Here is an 18,440-nt window from a genome sequence, read left to right on the forward strand (position 1 = left end):
AATATTATTGTTTTCCTCCTCCGTTCTCCTATATATTTGTTACAGAGTATCCCTTCTCAAACAATAATCAGCATCAGATGCAACAGAGAAAGGTGAAGTAACCCCACAGTAAGGATAATCTGCCCCCCATGAAGGTCTCATTCTATCCCTAAATCAGAAAATGTTTTAAACCCCAAAGCAGGAAGTTTTATATCCCTTCCAAAATTTCTTGGCATTAACAATTATAACTCTGGGTATTCTTATTACCCATATAAATAGAAATTAATGGAGATATCCCATCTGCTAGAACTGGAAGGAACCTTGAAAGGTCATCAAGTCCAGCCCCCTGCCTTCACTAGCAGGACCAAGTACTGATTTTGCCCCAGATCCCCAAGTGGCCCCCCCAAGGATTGAACTTACAACCCTGGGTTTAGCAGGCCAATGCTCAAACCACTGAGCTATCCCTCTCTGAATCTTGGTAGAGTCTTGGCCTCAATGACATTATGCAGCTATGAGTTCTCCAGTCTAATTCTGTGTTATAATAAAAGGACATGCCACCTTTCAGTTTCATCTTCTTGTGTTAGCAGACAGGGAGAACAATAGCTCCAGATCTACCTTCTCTAAACCATTCAGTATTTTATATACTTTAATCATGTCCTCTCTTATTCATCTCCATTCTTTTCAATCTCTTAATATGAGTGGCCCACCCCCTAACCATTCACCTGTTGCATCTTGTCTCAGTTAGACTGCCACTTTTATGAAGTAAGCAAGTTTTATTCTGTGTACAGTGTCCAGCATAATGGTGTCCTGATTTGATGGGGCCAGTTAGCTACTACTATAGTACAAATAAATAAGATTACTAGAGATCTTCTTATTTTGTGATCTTCTAATGACTCCTGATACTTAAATTAAGGAATCACTTCAATGAAATTACAGCAACGTAATATATTTTCTATTTACCACATCCATACAGCTCCACAAAATGCTTTGTTATTTAATATTATGTAGGACAACTCAAATTGGACAGTGTTCTTATTCCAATTAAAAGTTCAGAAATGCTACATTTTATTATCTGATACTGCAAACATTTAAAAATATTAGGAATACAAAGTTACATCAGCAGTTAACGTAAGAAAAAACATTATAAAATATTTTGAAAAGATTTCAATCCCTTTCTCACTTTACTCATCACACAAATATTGAATACATTTACTTTTATGAGCAAAGTGATCATAACCCTTAATCATGTTATGGAGCTCACATGATTCAAAGCAAATACATAATTTGTGGAGCATAAACAAATAAACCACCTTAAAACCTGATCTAACAATTCTTGCACACCCAAAACTCTCACTGACTTCAGAGGGAGGTTTGGATGTACCAGGAATGCAGAACAGGAGATGTGCAAGTTAAGTACATATAGGACCCAATCCTACATCCATTTCTCAGAGTCAGGGCCCAGTACTAATGTCCTTTCTCAAGTAAAGCTTTCATTTAGTGCAATCAGTGTGGTGTCTGAGTGAGAGCTGCAGGATCAAGTTCATAACATCATATCCACCTCAAAAAATTATGGGGCATCATGCTAAGGAGTAATCCAAAGACAGGGAAAAAAACAAACGTGAGACATTTTAGTTAGTTATATTTTATCATCACTTTAGCGAGGACCGTGTTATTCATTCACAGAGAAAAATATCTGGGTAGGGAGAAAAGAACCATTGAAATTATTTCAACTTTACATTTGTTTAGATTGCTTACTGCAAGAAATTGTCATGTTTAAATTACTGATTATTACACTTTATTTTCTTTAAACTAAGAAAATTGTTCATTAAAGTGACATTCTTCAAAAGAAACACTGGAAAATAGTTTAGTTTCTAAAAAAGCCAGCTAAAACAATTCACATTACTATGAAAGGATGTTTTTCTATTTCTAAATAACAAATCATTTCCCTGGAACCGAACAATGTAATTTTGTTAATTAAAGATGCCAACTTTTTCAAATTTGGGTGGCTAAAATGAGGCACCTAAACTTGTAAGTGGATTAATTATTTCAGAGCTCCTGCTGAAGTCTATAGGAGTTCAGAGTGTTCAGCACTTTTGAAATACAGACCACTTATTTAAGTGACTGACGTTAAGAACACCAATCTGAAAATTTTGGCTGCAGATTTAATAGCAAAAACTTTATTTTAAAACTAAAACCATTCTGTTTCAATAGGGATTTCTACAACACATAATACAATAAAACTAATTATCAGCATTATAAAAATATTTAACTTCTATATTTTGTTGCTTATGTAGGGCTGTAGATAAAATGCAGAAGTAGACAAATAATCTGACTTTAAGGTAAATAATTCATCACTAGACTGTTTTAAAATGTTTTAGTAGATAAGAAAATCTGAAAAAAGAGTAGTAATATTATGATTACTTGGTAAATCTGTTTTTTCCAGATATTAGTAATTTCTACCCGCATTTGATGGCTATGTCAGATTTTAATCTGCCAAATATATAAAGTCATAGACAAAAAACAAACAACAACACTGCTCCTCAGGTAACAGTTTGTAAGGTAGAAAATTACATAGGCTATTGCATTAGCAATAAATGCCAGCACGGTGATATTGCAATAGTCATTTGTATCCTCAAGTGAAACTTATAATTTAGGCATTGCAAGTTAACTTTTATCAGTTGAAAATCATTTCTCCATATACCACTAAAATGGTATTATATGACACCAATGTCTACAATCAAGGTATAACAAAAATTAAGATTACCATATAACAAGGCACAATGCCTCTTGCAAGGATCTTTCCTAATAGTTAGTGATATACTGCCATTTATAATTAACCAGGAGTGAAATCCTGATCCCACTGAAGTCAGTGAGAACTTCAATAGAGCCAAGATTTCACATTAGAACCATAGAAAAATTTACTCAGTCTGGCACTTGTTATAGGAATATTATTCATTCTTTCAACTCCTGCAGTAAAACAAACTTTATACTTAAATTATCAAGATAAATCCCTAAGCATCCACCCAATTCACTGGAAACATGGTTTTCTACGTTCTTAAAAATACAGCAAATATATAACAAACCATAATGTTGGCAAAATCTGTTTTCTTTACATACTTTGCCACATGATGTAATTAAACCTACACTTTCAACACTTACAGTGTTCAGCATAAAATTTAATAACAAAAACACCCTAATATAACTATTCCAAGTACAAATCTAAAAGATGCCCTTTTTATTAATGGAAAATCATACAATTTCAAGAAAATATCGTGAAAACAGTATTCTACTGCTTAGTTCAACTCTAAATAAACTGAATATTAACAATAATAATAATTTATAAATTGGCAACTGTATAACAAAATCAGATATAATACTATACCTTTGAGTTTAGAATAATCATGAATAAAAACAAACAAGGGGAGACAGACAACCAGATGAAGTGTGGACAAGTTTCTCTGACATCATCCTCCAAGTTAAACAGAGGGGACAGGAATCTGTTTAGCTGAAGTGCTGTCATAATCTCGCACCAAGTCATTAGTGGTATGATAATGCATGGCAATATAGGATTTGGCAAATCCAAAAGTAGACTTTACTGGCTGTAAGCTATTTGGGGTGCTCACTTCCTGGGAAGGGCTGCTGTTATAGATGCTGTAATAAGGTTCAATGCGGGTATTCATGGGGGTTGAGCTGCTCTGTGCATAGTGCTGATGTCCAACAGAAGCCTTGGGACTCAACACACTTTCCTTAGAATGACTAGGACCACAAGCTTGATCCACAAACTTTTTCTGAGGTTTTGGAGACAACATGTATGCCGAATTGGTTTCATGATGGGATGACTTGTTTCTGTTGACTTCCAAGCTCCCTTTGCCCATGGCTCGAAGCCTTGTCTTCTGCTTGCAGCAGAAAAAACCAAAGGCTAAATATTGGAGACACCAAAGGACTCTCCTCCTAAGTCCAGCACTGTTCCGTGAATATATAAAAGGATTTAATCCAGATTTGAAAAAAATGAGAGTAAATCCACACAACTCGAACTGGTAGAGGATGAAACCACCATTACTGGACAGCACATCCTGCACCAAGAAGATCCCCAGGGGGAGACAGCAAACTAAGACAGAGAGGACAATGACCACACATGTCACCACTGCTTTGGAGTCTTTAGCTGTGGACAAATTGACTGCAGACACCAGTTGGAGTCTGGTGGCTGCTGGAGCTGGCAGCTGGCTGAGATTCTTACTGTAGCCATGGGTCTGAACATGCTGCAACTTGTTGTAGTTCTGGTTCATGTACAAAGCAGGCACAGCACACTGCACCCCATCCACCCCTCCTGAAGCAGGAGGTCCAATGAAAGGCTGGGGTCTGGAGGCATCTACTGTGATGATGGGGGGACATTTCCTCACTTGGGCATTTCTCCTCAATGCCTGGGCTATCATGATATAGGAGACTGAGACCACAGCTACACAGCAAATGAAATCACTGACATACAAGTAGAGGATGATCTTCCCTTCGCCACTGATCAGGCTGGACATGGGGAGGCAGAGGCGGGATTTACGGGTTCTCAGGGTGGCCAAGGTAGCCAGGGTGAAGCTGGTGGCCCACAAGAGCAAGGTGAGCAGTAGAGTGCAAGGGAAGGAGGCAGTTCGGTTGGGCTGCTTCCCCAGCACCATCCGCAGCCGGTGCAGGGCAATCACAGCCACTGTCTTGAGAGACATGATGATGAAGCCAGAGCTGGTGAGGTGGAAAGTGAAGCAGAAAGCATCAGGAACACCATTCACAGAGTTGAAAAACAGGACAAAGGCGAACATGGGGGCAGTTACCCCACAAATGAAGAGGTCACAGAAGGACAAGTTGAGGATCATAAAGTCAAAGTTAGTCCTGAATTTCCTGAAGGCTGGGTCGAAGAAGGACAAGAAGACAATGAGGTTGCCATAGGACCCCAGGCAGAAGATGATGGTCAGCAGAAAGGTGCAGGTGACCAGCGTGGCTGTGTGGATGATCTCCTGGAGATCCCCCTGGAAAGAGGAAGAGGTGGAATTCCCACTGAAAGAGTGCAGTGGCTGTAGCGAGGTGTTGAAAGGATCCAGGCGCTTTTGGTCGGCCCAGTCCTGCAGCCTGTCTGTCAGGTTCATCGTCACAAAAATAAACACACTGCCACCCCCAAAAGGGAAGTCCAGTGCCTCAACTCAGAGGTTTGGGGCAAGGTGAGTCCATGGTGGATGAAGCCTGTACAGCCAAAGAAAAAAAAAGTCAGAGCACAGAGATTAGCCCACAAAAGAGCATGAGTCACTGAATCACAGATGTTAGGAATCAGAGGGACCTAACAGGACACACACCTCATCCCCTAGGAGCTGTGGCAGGGCTTTCCCTAAAGTACAGGAGCCCTCCCAGTCAATAAGGCCCAGGGCCAGAGACAGACCCCAGTCCCTGCACGCAGGGCAGACCTTCCCCGCCCGGTAAAAGAAGGCAAAGGCCCCAGTCAGAGCCGGCCCCTCCCCCTACCCTACAGGCTCCCTGGTGAACAGGGCCATGCCCACCCCACAGCACCACAAATACAGCCCCGCTCCCGCAGCGCGGGTACGGACCCGGAGCCGCTGGGGCAGGGGCAGCGCTGCCCCGCTTGCCCTCCCCCCCGGGAAAGGGAGTCGCTGAGCCTAGGGGGGCGCCGGGTCCGGGGGAGAGGGCGGCGCGGCCGTCTCCTGGCGGGTGGCCCCGGACTCCCCAACCGGGGCCAGGCAGGAGCAGCCGGCAGGATGCACGCAGGGCCCCTGGCGCGCCCGGCACCGCAGCCTCCCTGCCGGCCCCGGCGCTCCCTCCTCCGCAGGTGCCGAGCACCGCTGTGTGCGCCCCCCCTGCCCAGTTGTTTTCTCCTCCCAGATGTGAACCCCCCCCTCCCCAGCGGAGCCCGTCTGCGGCCCCACGGGCGCCGCCATCCGGGCAGCCAGGCGCTGGGACTCGGGGCCGGTTAGCGCCCGCCCCCGCGGAGCCCCCTTACCTCGCTGCTTGCGGCGGCTCTGCCCCGGCTGCTGCGGCGGCGCCGGCCTGGCCCCGGGCGGTCCGGCTCTCTGGCGAGCGCGGGGCGGGAGCCTTCCCCGGCTGGGCTGGGGGACAGGCGGCTGCTGAAGTCATCGCCGACGTGCGGGAGCGGATCAATCCCCTCACTGCCACCTGCAGCCAGAGCTCGGCCGCGCGCTGCACCCCAGGGCACGCTCACACTGCATCCCCACCGCACACTGCAATGCACTACTGCACCACAATCACATACTGCATCCCCACCGCACCACAACCCCACACTTCACCCCAACACACACTGCAATGCACACACTGTAATACCCCCACAGCACACTGCAATACACACTGCCACTGCACCCCACTACACTCTGCACCGCACTGCACCACACATTGTAACACACTCGCACAGTGCAACACCACCACACATTGCGATGCACACTGTACCACAACTATACACTGCACCCCCACGGCATGCGCACACATGCTGCAACACACATACTGCACCATAACCATATACTGCATCACATACTGCACACTACCACATGCATAGTGCACCATCACTATATGCTGCACCACCATTGCACACATACTGCAACACAACTGTGTGTGCATACATGCATGCATACTGCACCCCACAACTGTACCTGCACATATGCATACTGCACCACAACAGTGCACACTTTGCAACACAACCACACATTGCAACACCACAGCACACACTGGTACACCCAGTGTGTGTCAACCACACACACATCTACAAATGCAGCAACCCAGCCTCACAGAGCCACACAGACGTACACTGCCGTATACAGAAAGACAACCACATACAGCCCCATCACCCCACAACACAGCCCTGCAACCCAGTAATACAAGAGAGAGGCACTGTCACAAGACACTGTAACATAACCATACAACACACAATTACACACAAACATGAGAGAAGCATCATCATCACACAAAACTACCACACACAGCAGCACAACATACAAATAGTAACACAGAAGAAGCACTGCTACCACACACACAAACACAACAAAATACATCTCCAGACCACACAGTGTGTGACAGCAACACGCACACACACTGCTGGTGACATGGCAAAGCATAAAACGCTACAAAGTCTTAGAGCCACACACTGTGTCAGAGTCACAGCAGGACTCTCTTATCCACATACAAGCCATGACTTTGCTAGACCCTATGGCTGCCTCCAGACTGGCAATTTTGGGGAAAAGCATGCCTGTCCTGTGGATAGTGAGCTCTGCATGCTGACACTGTCTCCTTGTTACATGGCTGTACAGCAGCCAAGCAACAAGGGGCCCCAACCCTGGATTGGGAATCCTAGGCACTACTGTAATACAAAATAAAATAATAATAACAGTGAGAGTGCTAGTGTAGGTTGCCTGCTACCATTGGAAGCACGCTGTCATGTAATCCTGCAGCTCTAGATGCCATAGTGTTAAAAATGGGCCCGATGACACTATGGATTCTACTGCTGCTACAAACCAGTGAAGAGCTCCAGTCTGAAATTTGTCATATAGATTCAGCCCTAGCGTAGCCAGGACAAAAGTGTCTTCACAGTGTTGCCAGCTTGGGTGATTTTTTTTTTTCCAGAATGATGGGATTTTTCTTAGAACTGGGCTAGTCTTGTGATGAGGCAAGACACTCCAGCCCTCTAGCAAATCTGAGCCTGAGTGGCTGCCCATTCCACTTGCCTGCCGCCTGGGAAAATCAGAGTTGCTGAAGGCAGAGCAGTCGCTCCCCCTTCCCCATCCCTAAAGCCACTTGAAGCCATTCACAAAGGGATGGGGAGGGGGAAGAAGGGAGCAAAAGAGTCTGGCAGCTCAGGGCAGCTCCATTTCCTCCTGCTCCCCCCCCCCCCCCGCCCCCTCATCCTGTGAGCAATAAGGATGGGATGGTGCATCTGCTCCTCCCCCCTCTCCATCCCTCTGGGGAGAGGCACAGGGGGTGAAGAGCCCCATGGAGGTCCCCCCCCCCATCCTGGAAAGGGGAAATGGGACCCAACTTGCAGCCCCTCCCCCAGACCCGGAGAGGAAGATGAAGAACCCTAGGCAGAGCAGAGGTGAGGCTGGGCAGGGTTGGGGTGAGAGCTCTGTCAGCAGAGGCCAAAATCCCCTTACCCAATATATCTGGCACTGTGGGCAGCACTAGTTGTCTCTCACACATGGGATGGGCAGGAGTTGTTAAAAAATCAAGACAGACCAAAAAACCCACAATATAGTAATTTAAAAATAACTCATAAATTTGGGGTCCAATCTCATGACTGTTTGGGGTCCAACTCATAATTTGTGATCTCTTGGGCGTGGCAATAGTGAACCTTGACACCTGGTTTCAGCACTGGGCAGCTTCCTAGTCTTGATATAGCTACCATGTCCCAACAACTCGGTGGCACACCAAGAATCAAATACTCTGTTGCCTTGGCTTGTGCTACAAATGGAAAGGGGGAAAAGACCTGTTAGGAACAGATTTAAAAATTTTATTAAAGTGAATGTTTAAAACTAAATAGACACAAGTTAAGAGGGAAGGTACTGTACATCTGGGGTCAGGCTTCGGTTATGGGGGTACAGGTATCGTTTGCAAGGATGAAAAGATACATACATATTAGTACAACTGGCATCTGCTAGGGTGGGTGTGTCACTGCAAAAGGGGCTTTTAGGGGTATGTCTGCAGAAAAAGGTTTGGTCTTAACCTGTGTTAGCTGAGTTGGGTTAAAATAGCAGTGAAGACACAGCAACTCAGCTTTTAACTCAGTTTAGCAGCTCAAGTTAAACCCAATGGGGCAGCTGCTAACCTGAGTTAAAAGCTGAGTTGCTGTGTCCTTGCTGGTATTTGAACGCAAGTTAGCTAACCTGAGTTAAGAATGCACCTCTTCTCAGGGCCGGCTCTAGGTCTTTTGCTGCCCCAAGCAAAAAAATTTTTGGCTGCCCCCCACCCTCTACCAGTGCCCTCACCCACCCGCACCCACTGCCACCCCAGCCCTGGGCTCTCTCTTCCTCCCCTCCCACCCGCACCCCCTGCCGCCCCAGCGCTGGGCTTTCCCTCCCACCCCACCCGCACCAGCCCTGGGCTCTCCACCCCACCTGACCCGCACCCCCTGCCGCTCCAGCCCTGGGCTTCCCCCACCAATACTGACTCCACCCACTCCCTGCTCGCCTCTAGCCGGTCCGGCGCTGGCAGGGTTGGGATAAGCAGCGGGGCTCCCGGGCCATGCCTCAGCCCAGGGTCCCTCCAGCCGGGGCTCCCGCCTCCAGGACATGGCCCAGGAGGGCAGAGCTGGGGGGACCGCCCCGGCAGGGGGCTGAGGAGCTGGGGCAGGGCAGCCCCAAAGGGAGCGGAGCGCCAGAGAGCGGGATGCGGGCTCTGCACGGCAGCGCCCTGCCCTCTATGGCCCCGCTGCTGCTGCTGCTTCTGGCCACCCTGCTGCAGCCCCTGGGCGGCTCGGGCCGCTTCGCCCAGCCCCAGCAGCGGCGCTGCAGGGGCAGTCACCCTGTGGCACCTGCAGGCAGTTCCGTGTGCCCCGTGGGGCGGACCCCTGCCAGAGTGTCCCCTGCTCGGAGCCCGCCTGGCCCAGCCACAAGGTGCGGGCGCTGCTCCCCGTGGCTGGTGGCGCGAACCGCAGCGGCCCCAGGGCACCCCCAGTGCACGATGTGCTGCTGCTGCTGCCAGAGCTGGTTCTAGACTTTAGCCTCCCGAAGCAAAAAAAAAAAAAAAAAGATGGCCGGAATGCCGCCCCTGAAAATGTGCCGCCCCAAGCACGTGCTTGGTTTGCTGGTGCCTAGAGCCGGCCCTGCCTCTTCTGCAGTGCAGACATACCCAAAGTGTCTGCCCAGGATGAGGCTCTGCTGCATGTTTGGGGTTTTAGCCTATAGCTGGGGTGGCCAACCTATGGCTCCAGAGCCACATGCGGCTCTTCAGAAGTTAATGTGCAGCTCCTTGTATAGGCACCAACTCGCGGGCTGGAGCTACAGGCACCAACTTTCCAATGTGCCGGGAGGTGCTCACTGCTCAACACCCAGCTCTGCCACAGGTCCTGCCCCCACTCCACCCCTTCCCACCCCCTCCCCTGAGCCTGCAGTGCTCTCCCTCCTCCCCTGCCCCCCCCAAGCCTCCTGCATGCCACAAAACAGCTGATCAGGAGGTGCGGGGAGGGAGGAGGAGGCGCTGATCGGTGGGGCTGCCGGGGGCGGGAGGTGCTGGGAGCAGGAAGGGGTGGGAGCTGATGGGGGGCTGCTCTTGTATTACTGGGGCTCTTTGGCAATGTACATTGGTAAATTCTAGCTCCTTCTCAGGCTCAGGTTGGCCACCCCTGGCCTATAGGAATGAACCTACTGGATACCTTCCCTCCAGCCAGGCTGAGTTGGAGGGAAAGGCATGGAAAGTGCTGTATTTTACTGTGTTCAATCTCCAGCCAGCGGAGGGCTCCATAATACAGGTGAACAGGAAAAAGAAATAACAGCCAGGGGTCAGAGGACAGCAGGCTCAGGAGGATGCCAACTAATCAGAGGCAGAGTGTGAGCTGGAGCAGCTGGCTAGCGGCTGTAGCCTCAGAGCTGGGACATAAGTACTGGAACTAGGAATGCTGGGGTGCTGCTGAACCCTGTGGCTTGAAGTGGTTTCCTTCATATACAGAGTTTACAATTTGGCTCAATGGCTCTCAGCACCTTCCCTATACAAATTGTCCAGCACCTCTGAACTGGGAAGAGAAGCAAAGCTGGGACTGATAGGGGCAAGCTGGGTAGGGAAGCAACCTGTTGCTAGCAGTTGTAGTGGCAGCGGCATGCAAGCAGAAGGCATGGGATGGGCAGCAGGAGGAGGAGAGTGTAGAGCAGGGGTTCTCAAACTGGGAGTCTGGAGGTTATTACATGGGGGATCATGAGCTGTCAGCCTCCACCCCAAACCCCGCTTTGCCTCCAGCATTTTTAATGGTGTTAAATATATTTTAAAGTGTTTTTAATTTATAACAGGGGTCGCACTCAGAGGCTTGCTATGTGAAAGGGGTCACCAGTACAAAAGTTTGAGAGCCACTGGTGTAGAGGGCCCCAATGAGACCCTGTTCCAGTTACAGCCCTGTACTGGGAACTGGGCTAGGCTAGAAACCATGGGTTGATTTTTTGTTGTAACCGTTGACATCACTGGGGTATTTACACTTCTTCCTTTTGCTAACCCAGCCAAGTAACCCCGTTACTTATTTGAACTACTTGAGTGTCAATGGGGACCCTTGAGAGCTGGAACCTAGAGAGCCTGGTGCTCAGAGTGCCGGCAGCACTTGCCTCTGAGCTCATGGTACACAGAGGAGTCAGCAACCCCCTGCAGCAAAGTGGGTGGACTACAATCTGTCCATTACCATTACTATCTGCACATTTCTACATAGCATGATACACTCTCTCTTCTTCTGGACAGGGCTAAGCAGGTTTCCTGCTTGCTTTCTGACAGAAAGTCTCCTGTTGTTTCTAATAGTCTGTGAGAACACTTCTCTAACATTCCTGTGTATTTTGGACACTGGAGTAAAAAAGGTTTCACAGTAGCAGCCGTGTTAGTCTGTATCCGCAAAAAGAATAGGAGTACTTGTGGCACCTTAGAGATTAAAAAATTTATTTGAGCATAAGCTTTTGTGGGCTACAGCCCACTTCTTTGGATGCATAGAATGGAACATATATTGAGGAGATATATATGCACATACAGAGAGCATGAAAAGGTGGGAGTTGTCTTACCAACTTTGAGAGGCCAATTAAGTAAGAGAAAAAACTTTTGAAGTAATAATCAAGATAGCCCAGTACAGACAGTTTGATAAGAAGTGTGAGGATACTTACATGGGGAGCAGGGCCGGCTCCAGGCACCAGCTTAACAAGCAGGTGCTTGGGGCGGCCAAGGGAGAGGGGCAGCACCTGCGGCAATTCGGGGCGGCAGGTCCCTCACTCCCTCTAGGAGCGAAGGACCTGCCACTGAACTGCCGCCGCCGATCGCCGCTTTTGTTTTTTTTTTCTTCCCAATTGCCGCCGCCGACCGCTGGAGCCGGAAATGCTGGAGCCGCCCTGAAGGGGAGATAGAGTCAATGTTTGTAATGGCTCAGCCTTTCCCAGTCTCTATTCAAGACTAAGTTGGTTGTATCTAGTTTGCATATCAATTGAAGTTCAGCAGTTTCTCGTTGGAGTCTGTTTTTGAAGCTTTTCTGTTGCAAAATTGCCACCTTCAGGTCTGTTACTGAGTGACCAGACAGGTTAAAGTGTTCTCCTACTGGTTTTTGAATGTTATGATTCCTGATGTCAGATTTGTGTCCATTTATTCTTTTACGTAGAGACTGTCCGGTTTGGCCAATGTACATGGCAGAGGGGCATTGCTGGCACATGATGGCATATATCACATTGGTAGATGTGCAGGTGAACGAACCCCTGATGGCATGGCTGATGTGATTAGGTCCTATAATGATGTCACTTGAATAGATATGTGGACAGAGTTGGCATTGGGCTTTGTTGCAAGGATAGGTTCCTGGGTCAGTGTTTTTGTTCAGTGGTATGTGGTTGCTGATGAGTATTTGCTTCAGGTTGGGGGGTTGTCTGTAAGCGAGGACAGGTCTGTCTCCCAAGATCTGTGAGAGTGAGGGATCATCTTTCAGGATAGGTTGTAGATCTTTGGTGATGCGTTGGAGAGGTCTCTTTCCCTTTCAATCTCTTCTCTGTCACTTTGCTCAGTTGTTCCCCTCCAGACCTGTACTGCATTGGTTTCCCCCAGTTTCCATCTCTAGTTTGTGTTCCCTGATTGTCAGGCTGACCATATTTTCCCAAAAGGAAAATGGGACACAGCGCGGGGCTGGCCTGAGCCCCCCTCTTCTCTGCACATGTGGGCCTGGCCCAGGCCCAAGTCCAAGCCACTCTCCTGAGCTCTCCCTCCTGTGTGGGCTGCCCTGGCCCATGCTGCTCTCCAGAGCTCTCCCTCCCACTTGGAGTTGGCATTGCCAATTGCCCCTCCACATGTTCCTCTGCACCCCACTTTTTTGACAAAACTGTGCATTTGTCCGGTTTTCTCTTATAACTGATGATCAGTTGGCAAGAGCAAACAGGACAAATGCCCAGTTTTGCAAAAAAAAAGTCAGGACAGCCGGCCGGGACAGAGCTTAAAAAAGGGACTGTCCAGGACAAGACGGGATGTACAGTCACCCTACTGATTGTGTACTTGGTGAGAGTCTGGCTCAAGGCTTGCACGATTCACTGTGGTGATGCAGTGTGGCAGTTCTGGCAGGGATCTGTAGCAACTTAGATGTTTGTTTTTGATCTTTTCATCCCAGTGACTCATATATTGTTGTCGCCATGTCAGCATCATAGCAACAGTCAAACATACAGCCTCACACAGAATGTCTACCTCAGCCACACACACACACACGCAGATTCTCTGTCAAAGATCTCCCGGCTCACACAAAGGGCAGCTCCATAATTCAGGGCTGCTTGTGAGATTTAATGAGGCATGTGCCATAGAATGCAATGCAGGCTGCATATCAGTTGCCAAGGAAACTCACAGGATGTACATCCTAGAAGTTTTCCTGTGGGGAAAGACGAATCAGTTAAAGCAGCCTGGGGAAGTTTTGCTTGGAGTGAAATCAAAGTCCCAGGCTCATCTGGAGAGTAGAATAATGGCTGGATATTTAGTTTGAAGGCTCATTTGTCCCTGAGCAGTGGTCAGGCTGTGGGAGGACTGCTGAGTATACAACACAATAGCATCTACAGTTCTCAGGCTACATGCTGTGGGTAACAGAACCCTTATTTCTGATTGTAGTTAAGGTTGTGGTTCCTTAGAGCATGACTATTCACACTGATGGGCCAAAGTAACTGGCTAGTTGGGGTTTTGGGGGTTATCACATGCACCAACTCATGAGCACTAAAAAGAGAGGCGAGACCCACCGCTCACTGTGTTAAAACAATTCTGCTGATGTTTTAAACCAGGATGAGGAGACAATACTGGGCATGCCTGACCTCAGAGCAGCACTTCCCTTTTCCCTTCTCTTTTCTTGTATCCTTAATGTAGGAACTGTTTTTCATAATGGAAGGATACTGTAACAAAGCAGCCTTTGGCGGGACACTATTGAGAGTATCAATTCAGGAGAAATTGCTTAGAGTGGGGCAGCCACAGCCCAAGGCTGGGGGTCCTGTGCACACCAAACCAGCCAAACAGAGAGGACTTCGGTTTTACCCCACTGGCTAAAGGTTTATTCATAAAAAGAAAGAAATATAGATGAGGGCTAAAATTGGTCAAAGTAATCAATTACATACAACAATGGCAAAGTTCTTGGTTCAGGCTTGTAGCAGTGATGAAATAAACTGCAGGCTCAAATCAAATCTCTGGAGTACATCCACAGCTTAGATGGGTTATTCAGTCCTTTGTTCAGAGCTTCAGTGTAGCAAAGTTCCTCCAGAGGTAAGAAGTAGGTTTGAAGACAAGATGGAGGGGATGCAGCTGCCTTTTACAGTCTCTTGCCATATGGCCTGTGCTTCCTTTGTTTCAAACACAAGCTGCCCAGCACATGGCTTGAGAGCCTCAGAGTTCTCTCCATAGGCATGTCCCTACATGCCTTGCTGAATCATGAGGTGTATCTGCCTTCTCTCAATGGGTCAATTGTATAGCTGGTGGTACTTAATGGGCCATCAGGCAGGCTAGGCAGTGCTGATATCAAACTGTCTGGGGTGTCACCCAGAAGCATAGCACAAGTTTGAAATACAGACAGTATAGAGCCAATACTTATAACTTCAAATACAAAAATGATACATACATACAGCTAGCATAATCATAACGAGCAAATCATAACCTTTTCATAGACACCTTACTTGACCTGCTTTGTAAAAGATTTGGTGCAACTATAGGACCTTGGTTGCAACAATGATCTCTACAGTCACAATTTATGTCAATAACATCACAGATACATTTTCCCAAATTGATTTTTAACCATTTCCTCCGCCTTTTCTTGGGTCACTGAGCCCTAGACTCTAACAGCAGGAAGTTCAACAGGGTACCAGTAGATAAGGTATTGATACAACTTCCAGGCACCTGAAGGGCTTCAGTCTTGTGCTTTCCAACACACAATGTAGCCTGCTAATTCTTGTTCTGGTGTGGCTCTATTCCGTGTTATTTTAGTGTGGTGTTTCCAGCATACAAGTATCAGTTCTTATTGTATTTGCACGTGATGGCTGAATTCTACTTTCAAGCCTGGCTCAATTTTCTTTTCCTGTTTGGTGTGTCTAGCACACATTTACTTTGTAAAGACCTATAAGAGTTTTATCTGTTTCACCCCAACTTGCAGAGACCAGTTCATTTACTAGAAGAACAGTAATATAACAACATCTAATATTGTCTTCAAAGCACTGTACTCAGTATTATTAGAGATCTCCTGAGAAGGGTCCTCAGCCCTGTATAAACAGTTAAAAAAGGATAAGCTGGTAGCAATGAACATGTAATGTATTTTGCTGTCTGTATAAAGAAGCACTACCCTGTGCTGTGTGGCCACTTGATGGGCTAGTAATTAGAAGCTGTCTCCCCCTTGCAGGCTCTCAGACTCCCTCCTTCTGAGGTGGGACTAGAATAGCAAAATTTGGGGCCAGGATTATCTGACATATTGGATCCCACGTCCACAAGTGCATACATGCTGGTATACAATCATGGACACACTAATGCTGTCACCAGTACAGACCACAGAGCTGTCTTGACAGAGAGAACTTCAGCCTCCAACCTCCCAATAGTTATTGCAGAAAGAGAGGCAAGCTGCTTGTTCCTTTCAAGCCTAGTGATCAGTTTCCATCAAGCTATGTTTTCCGGGCTCTTGTGAGGAAAAAGGCTAGAAATGTCCTTTCTTTAAAAAATGAAAGCAGAAATTGTCTGTTCTATTTCTAGCTGTTCTCACTCTGCTCCATGGCTATTCTCAGATACTCACATGCCTACACAAAGGTGTCCACTCAACACCAGACACCACATCTACAAATTGAGATTGGATTTGTTTTTAAAAGATATGCTCTAGGAATTATTTTGCAGAAGTTCTATTACCAGTGTTATACAAGAGGTCAGACAAAATAATTACAATTTGTCCCTTCTGGCCTGGGAATCTATGAATATTCAAATCCATTCACTGGTTCCCCCTGAATTTCCCCCATCCCTGCCAACATTATCAGAATGATCATGTCTCCAACAGTCACTTTCACCATCTTGAGAAGCAGTCAGGTTGCAAAGGCCATACATGTCTTCTCGTGTAGTCCATCAGTTTGACTATGATGTTTTCACGCTTTCTCTTTTTGTGGATTCTGGAATGATTCTGAAGTCCAAAGTGTGATGCGTATGCTTGTGAGTAGATCGGGCAGACAAAGTCATTGGTGAGCATCTTGGTAGCTACTGCAGTGGTATGATGCTTTTCTCTTGCAGCTAACAATCGATTATTTCTGTCCTCTTCAAAGGCTTGGAAAGCTCTGAGTGTTGTGTGTCGCAATACTGATCTATTTGACACAGCCTTCTCGAGATCGTCCAGTTTTGTTGTATCAAAGTGTATGATGTTCTTGATGCTGTCCTTGTAAGCGTTTTCTGGGGTGGCCTTGATTCCAATTTCCTTGTGCCAATTTTCCATAGAAAATTTTTCTGGGGAGTCAATGTTCAGGGAGCCTAAAGATGTGTACAACCCAGCGTAGTTGGGCTTTTATCAGCATGGCCTCGATGCTTGTGGCATTTGACTTTTGGAGAACCTCATGGCTGGTAATTTTGTCTTGCCAGTGGATCCCCATAATGGCAGAGACTGCATGTGGAAGGCCTCTAGCTGTTCTAAAAAGTTTTAAAATACTTTCATCCCCATGTGTCAAGACCTGAAGAGAAAGTGTTGGAATGGGAACCAGCAGCAGCACATGGAATGCTAACTTCTCCATGAATCTGTTTCATTTTTTCAGATCAATAGTGAGAGGAAAGCCATCTTTTGAATGTCAGTGGAGCTTGTGGTCCTAAGTCACGTAAGTTATGTCTACACTTAGGGCGGCATGTAGAATATGGACACAGCATGCCCAGCTATCATGGTTATAAATAGCAGTGTAGCTGGGGGAGGCACTACTTAGTGAGTCCTGACATGCCTGAACCTTGTGGGTATGTAGCCTACATAGCTCTCTACACACTCAACCAGTGACTCCACCGGCTACACTGTTGTTTTTAGCAGTATAGTGTCCCACTTCTGGAGTCTTGCCTCACTGCAGTGAAATGCTCTGGAAGGGGAAGACAATGGGGAAAGCCTCCAGCAGTCAGTGCCTTTCCCCGCTGCCTCCCCCATGCTGGAACCTTTCACTACCACATGTAGCTACACACCACAGTGTGGATGCAACCTGCTTTTCACTGTGGTATGTAGCTGCATGTACCCTACATGCCTCCACAAGTGTGGACACGGCTTTAGACATGTTTGCAAATAACAACTTCTCATCTTTAACAAAGAATCCATCTCTGCTCTATGCAGTGTCTTGAGAAAGAGATGTACAAGGGGACTACTTGTGTGAGCAATCACTACTCAGCATGAATAAAGGTTACAAATTTGGGACCCTGATGTTTGTGAAGTGCTTTGAAAGTCTCAGATGGAAGGTGCTATAGGATTAACTAATTAACATTATAATTATTAAATAATCAAGATCATAATGATTGTAATTCTATGGAATTAGAAGTGATTCTTTAGTCCTCCAGATTAAAATTCAGCTGGACCCACTGTTTTATTGCTTTTCTGTTTCTAAACAGACCCAGTAAAGAATTCTATAACTTATGTAACTAAAAAACCCAACCAAACTTGTAATGGCTTGGCCATCAGCTGGTTGAAAACATAAGAACAGCTATGCTGGGTCAGACCAAAGGCCCAGTATCCTGTCTTCCAACAGGGGCCAGTGCCACATGCTTCAGTTTATCAAGTGATCCATCCCATTGTCCAGTCCCAGCTTCCAGCAGTCAGAGGCTTAGGGACACCCAAAGCATGGTATTGCAACCCTGACCATCTTGGCTAATAGCTATTGATGGGCATATTCCCTATGAATTTATCTAATTATTTTTAAACTCAGTAATGCCTTTGACCTTCACGATATCCCCTGGCAACAAGTTCCACAAGTTAACTGTGTGTTATGGGATGAAGTACTTCCTTATGTTTGTTTTAAACCTGCTGCCTATTATTTTCATTGGGTGATCCCTGGTTCTTCTGTTATGCGAAGGGATAAATAACACTTCCTTATTCACTTTCTCCACATCATCCATATGTTTATAGACCTGTATCATATCCCACCTTAGTCATCTCTTTTCTAAGTTGAACAGCCCCAGTCTTTTTCATTTCTCCTCATATGGAAGCTGCTTCATGCCTCTAATCATTTTTGTTGCCCTATTTCAAATTCTAATAAATCTTTTTGAGATGGGGCAACCAGAACTGTATTCAGTATTCAAGGTGTGGGCATAACATG

At 46.8% G+C, this 18,440-nt stretch overlaps 1 protein-coding gene across 2 annotated transcripts; it reads right to left on the bottom strand.

The window, feature by feature from the left end:
* Positions 1-1,020: 1,020 nt before the first annotated feature.
* On the bottom strand, positions 1,021-6,058 carry GPR75 (G protein-coupled receptor 75). Of its 2 annotated transcripts, none has more exons than XM_054023087.1 (2): positions 5,972-6,058; positions 1,021-5,202 (listed from the first exon to the last, which is right to left on the bottom strand). In XM_054023087.1, exon 2 carries the CDS (start codon positions 5,106-5,108, stop codon positions 3,456-3,458), a length of 1,653 nt encoding a protein of 550 aa, XP_053879062.1. In that variant the 5' UTR covers positions 5,109-5,202; positions 5,972-6,058; the 3' UTR covers positions 1,021-3,455. The 2 variants fall into 2 exon arrangements, with proteins under 2 accessions (XP_053879062.1, XP_053879063.1); XM_054023088.1 differs by lacking the exon at positions 5,972-6,058 and adding an exon at positions 5,562-5,642.
* Between the last annotated feature and the right edge of the window lie 12,382 nt (positions 6,059-18,440).

Source organism: Malaclemys terrapin, chromosome 3 (genome assembly GCF_027887155.1).
Source record: "Malaclemys terrapin pileata isolate rMalTer1 chromosome 3, rMalTer1.hap1, whole genome shotgun sequence".
NCBI classification, from domain to species: domain Eukaryota; kingdom Metazoa; phylum Chordata; order Testudines; family Emydidae; genus Malaclemys; species Malaclemys terrapin.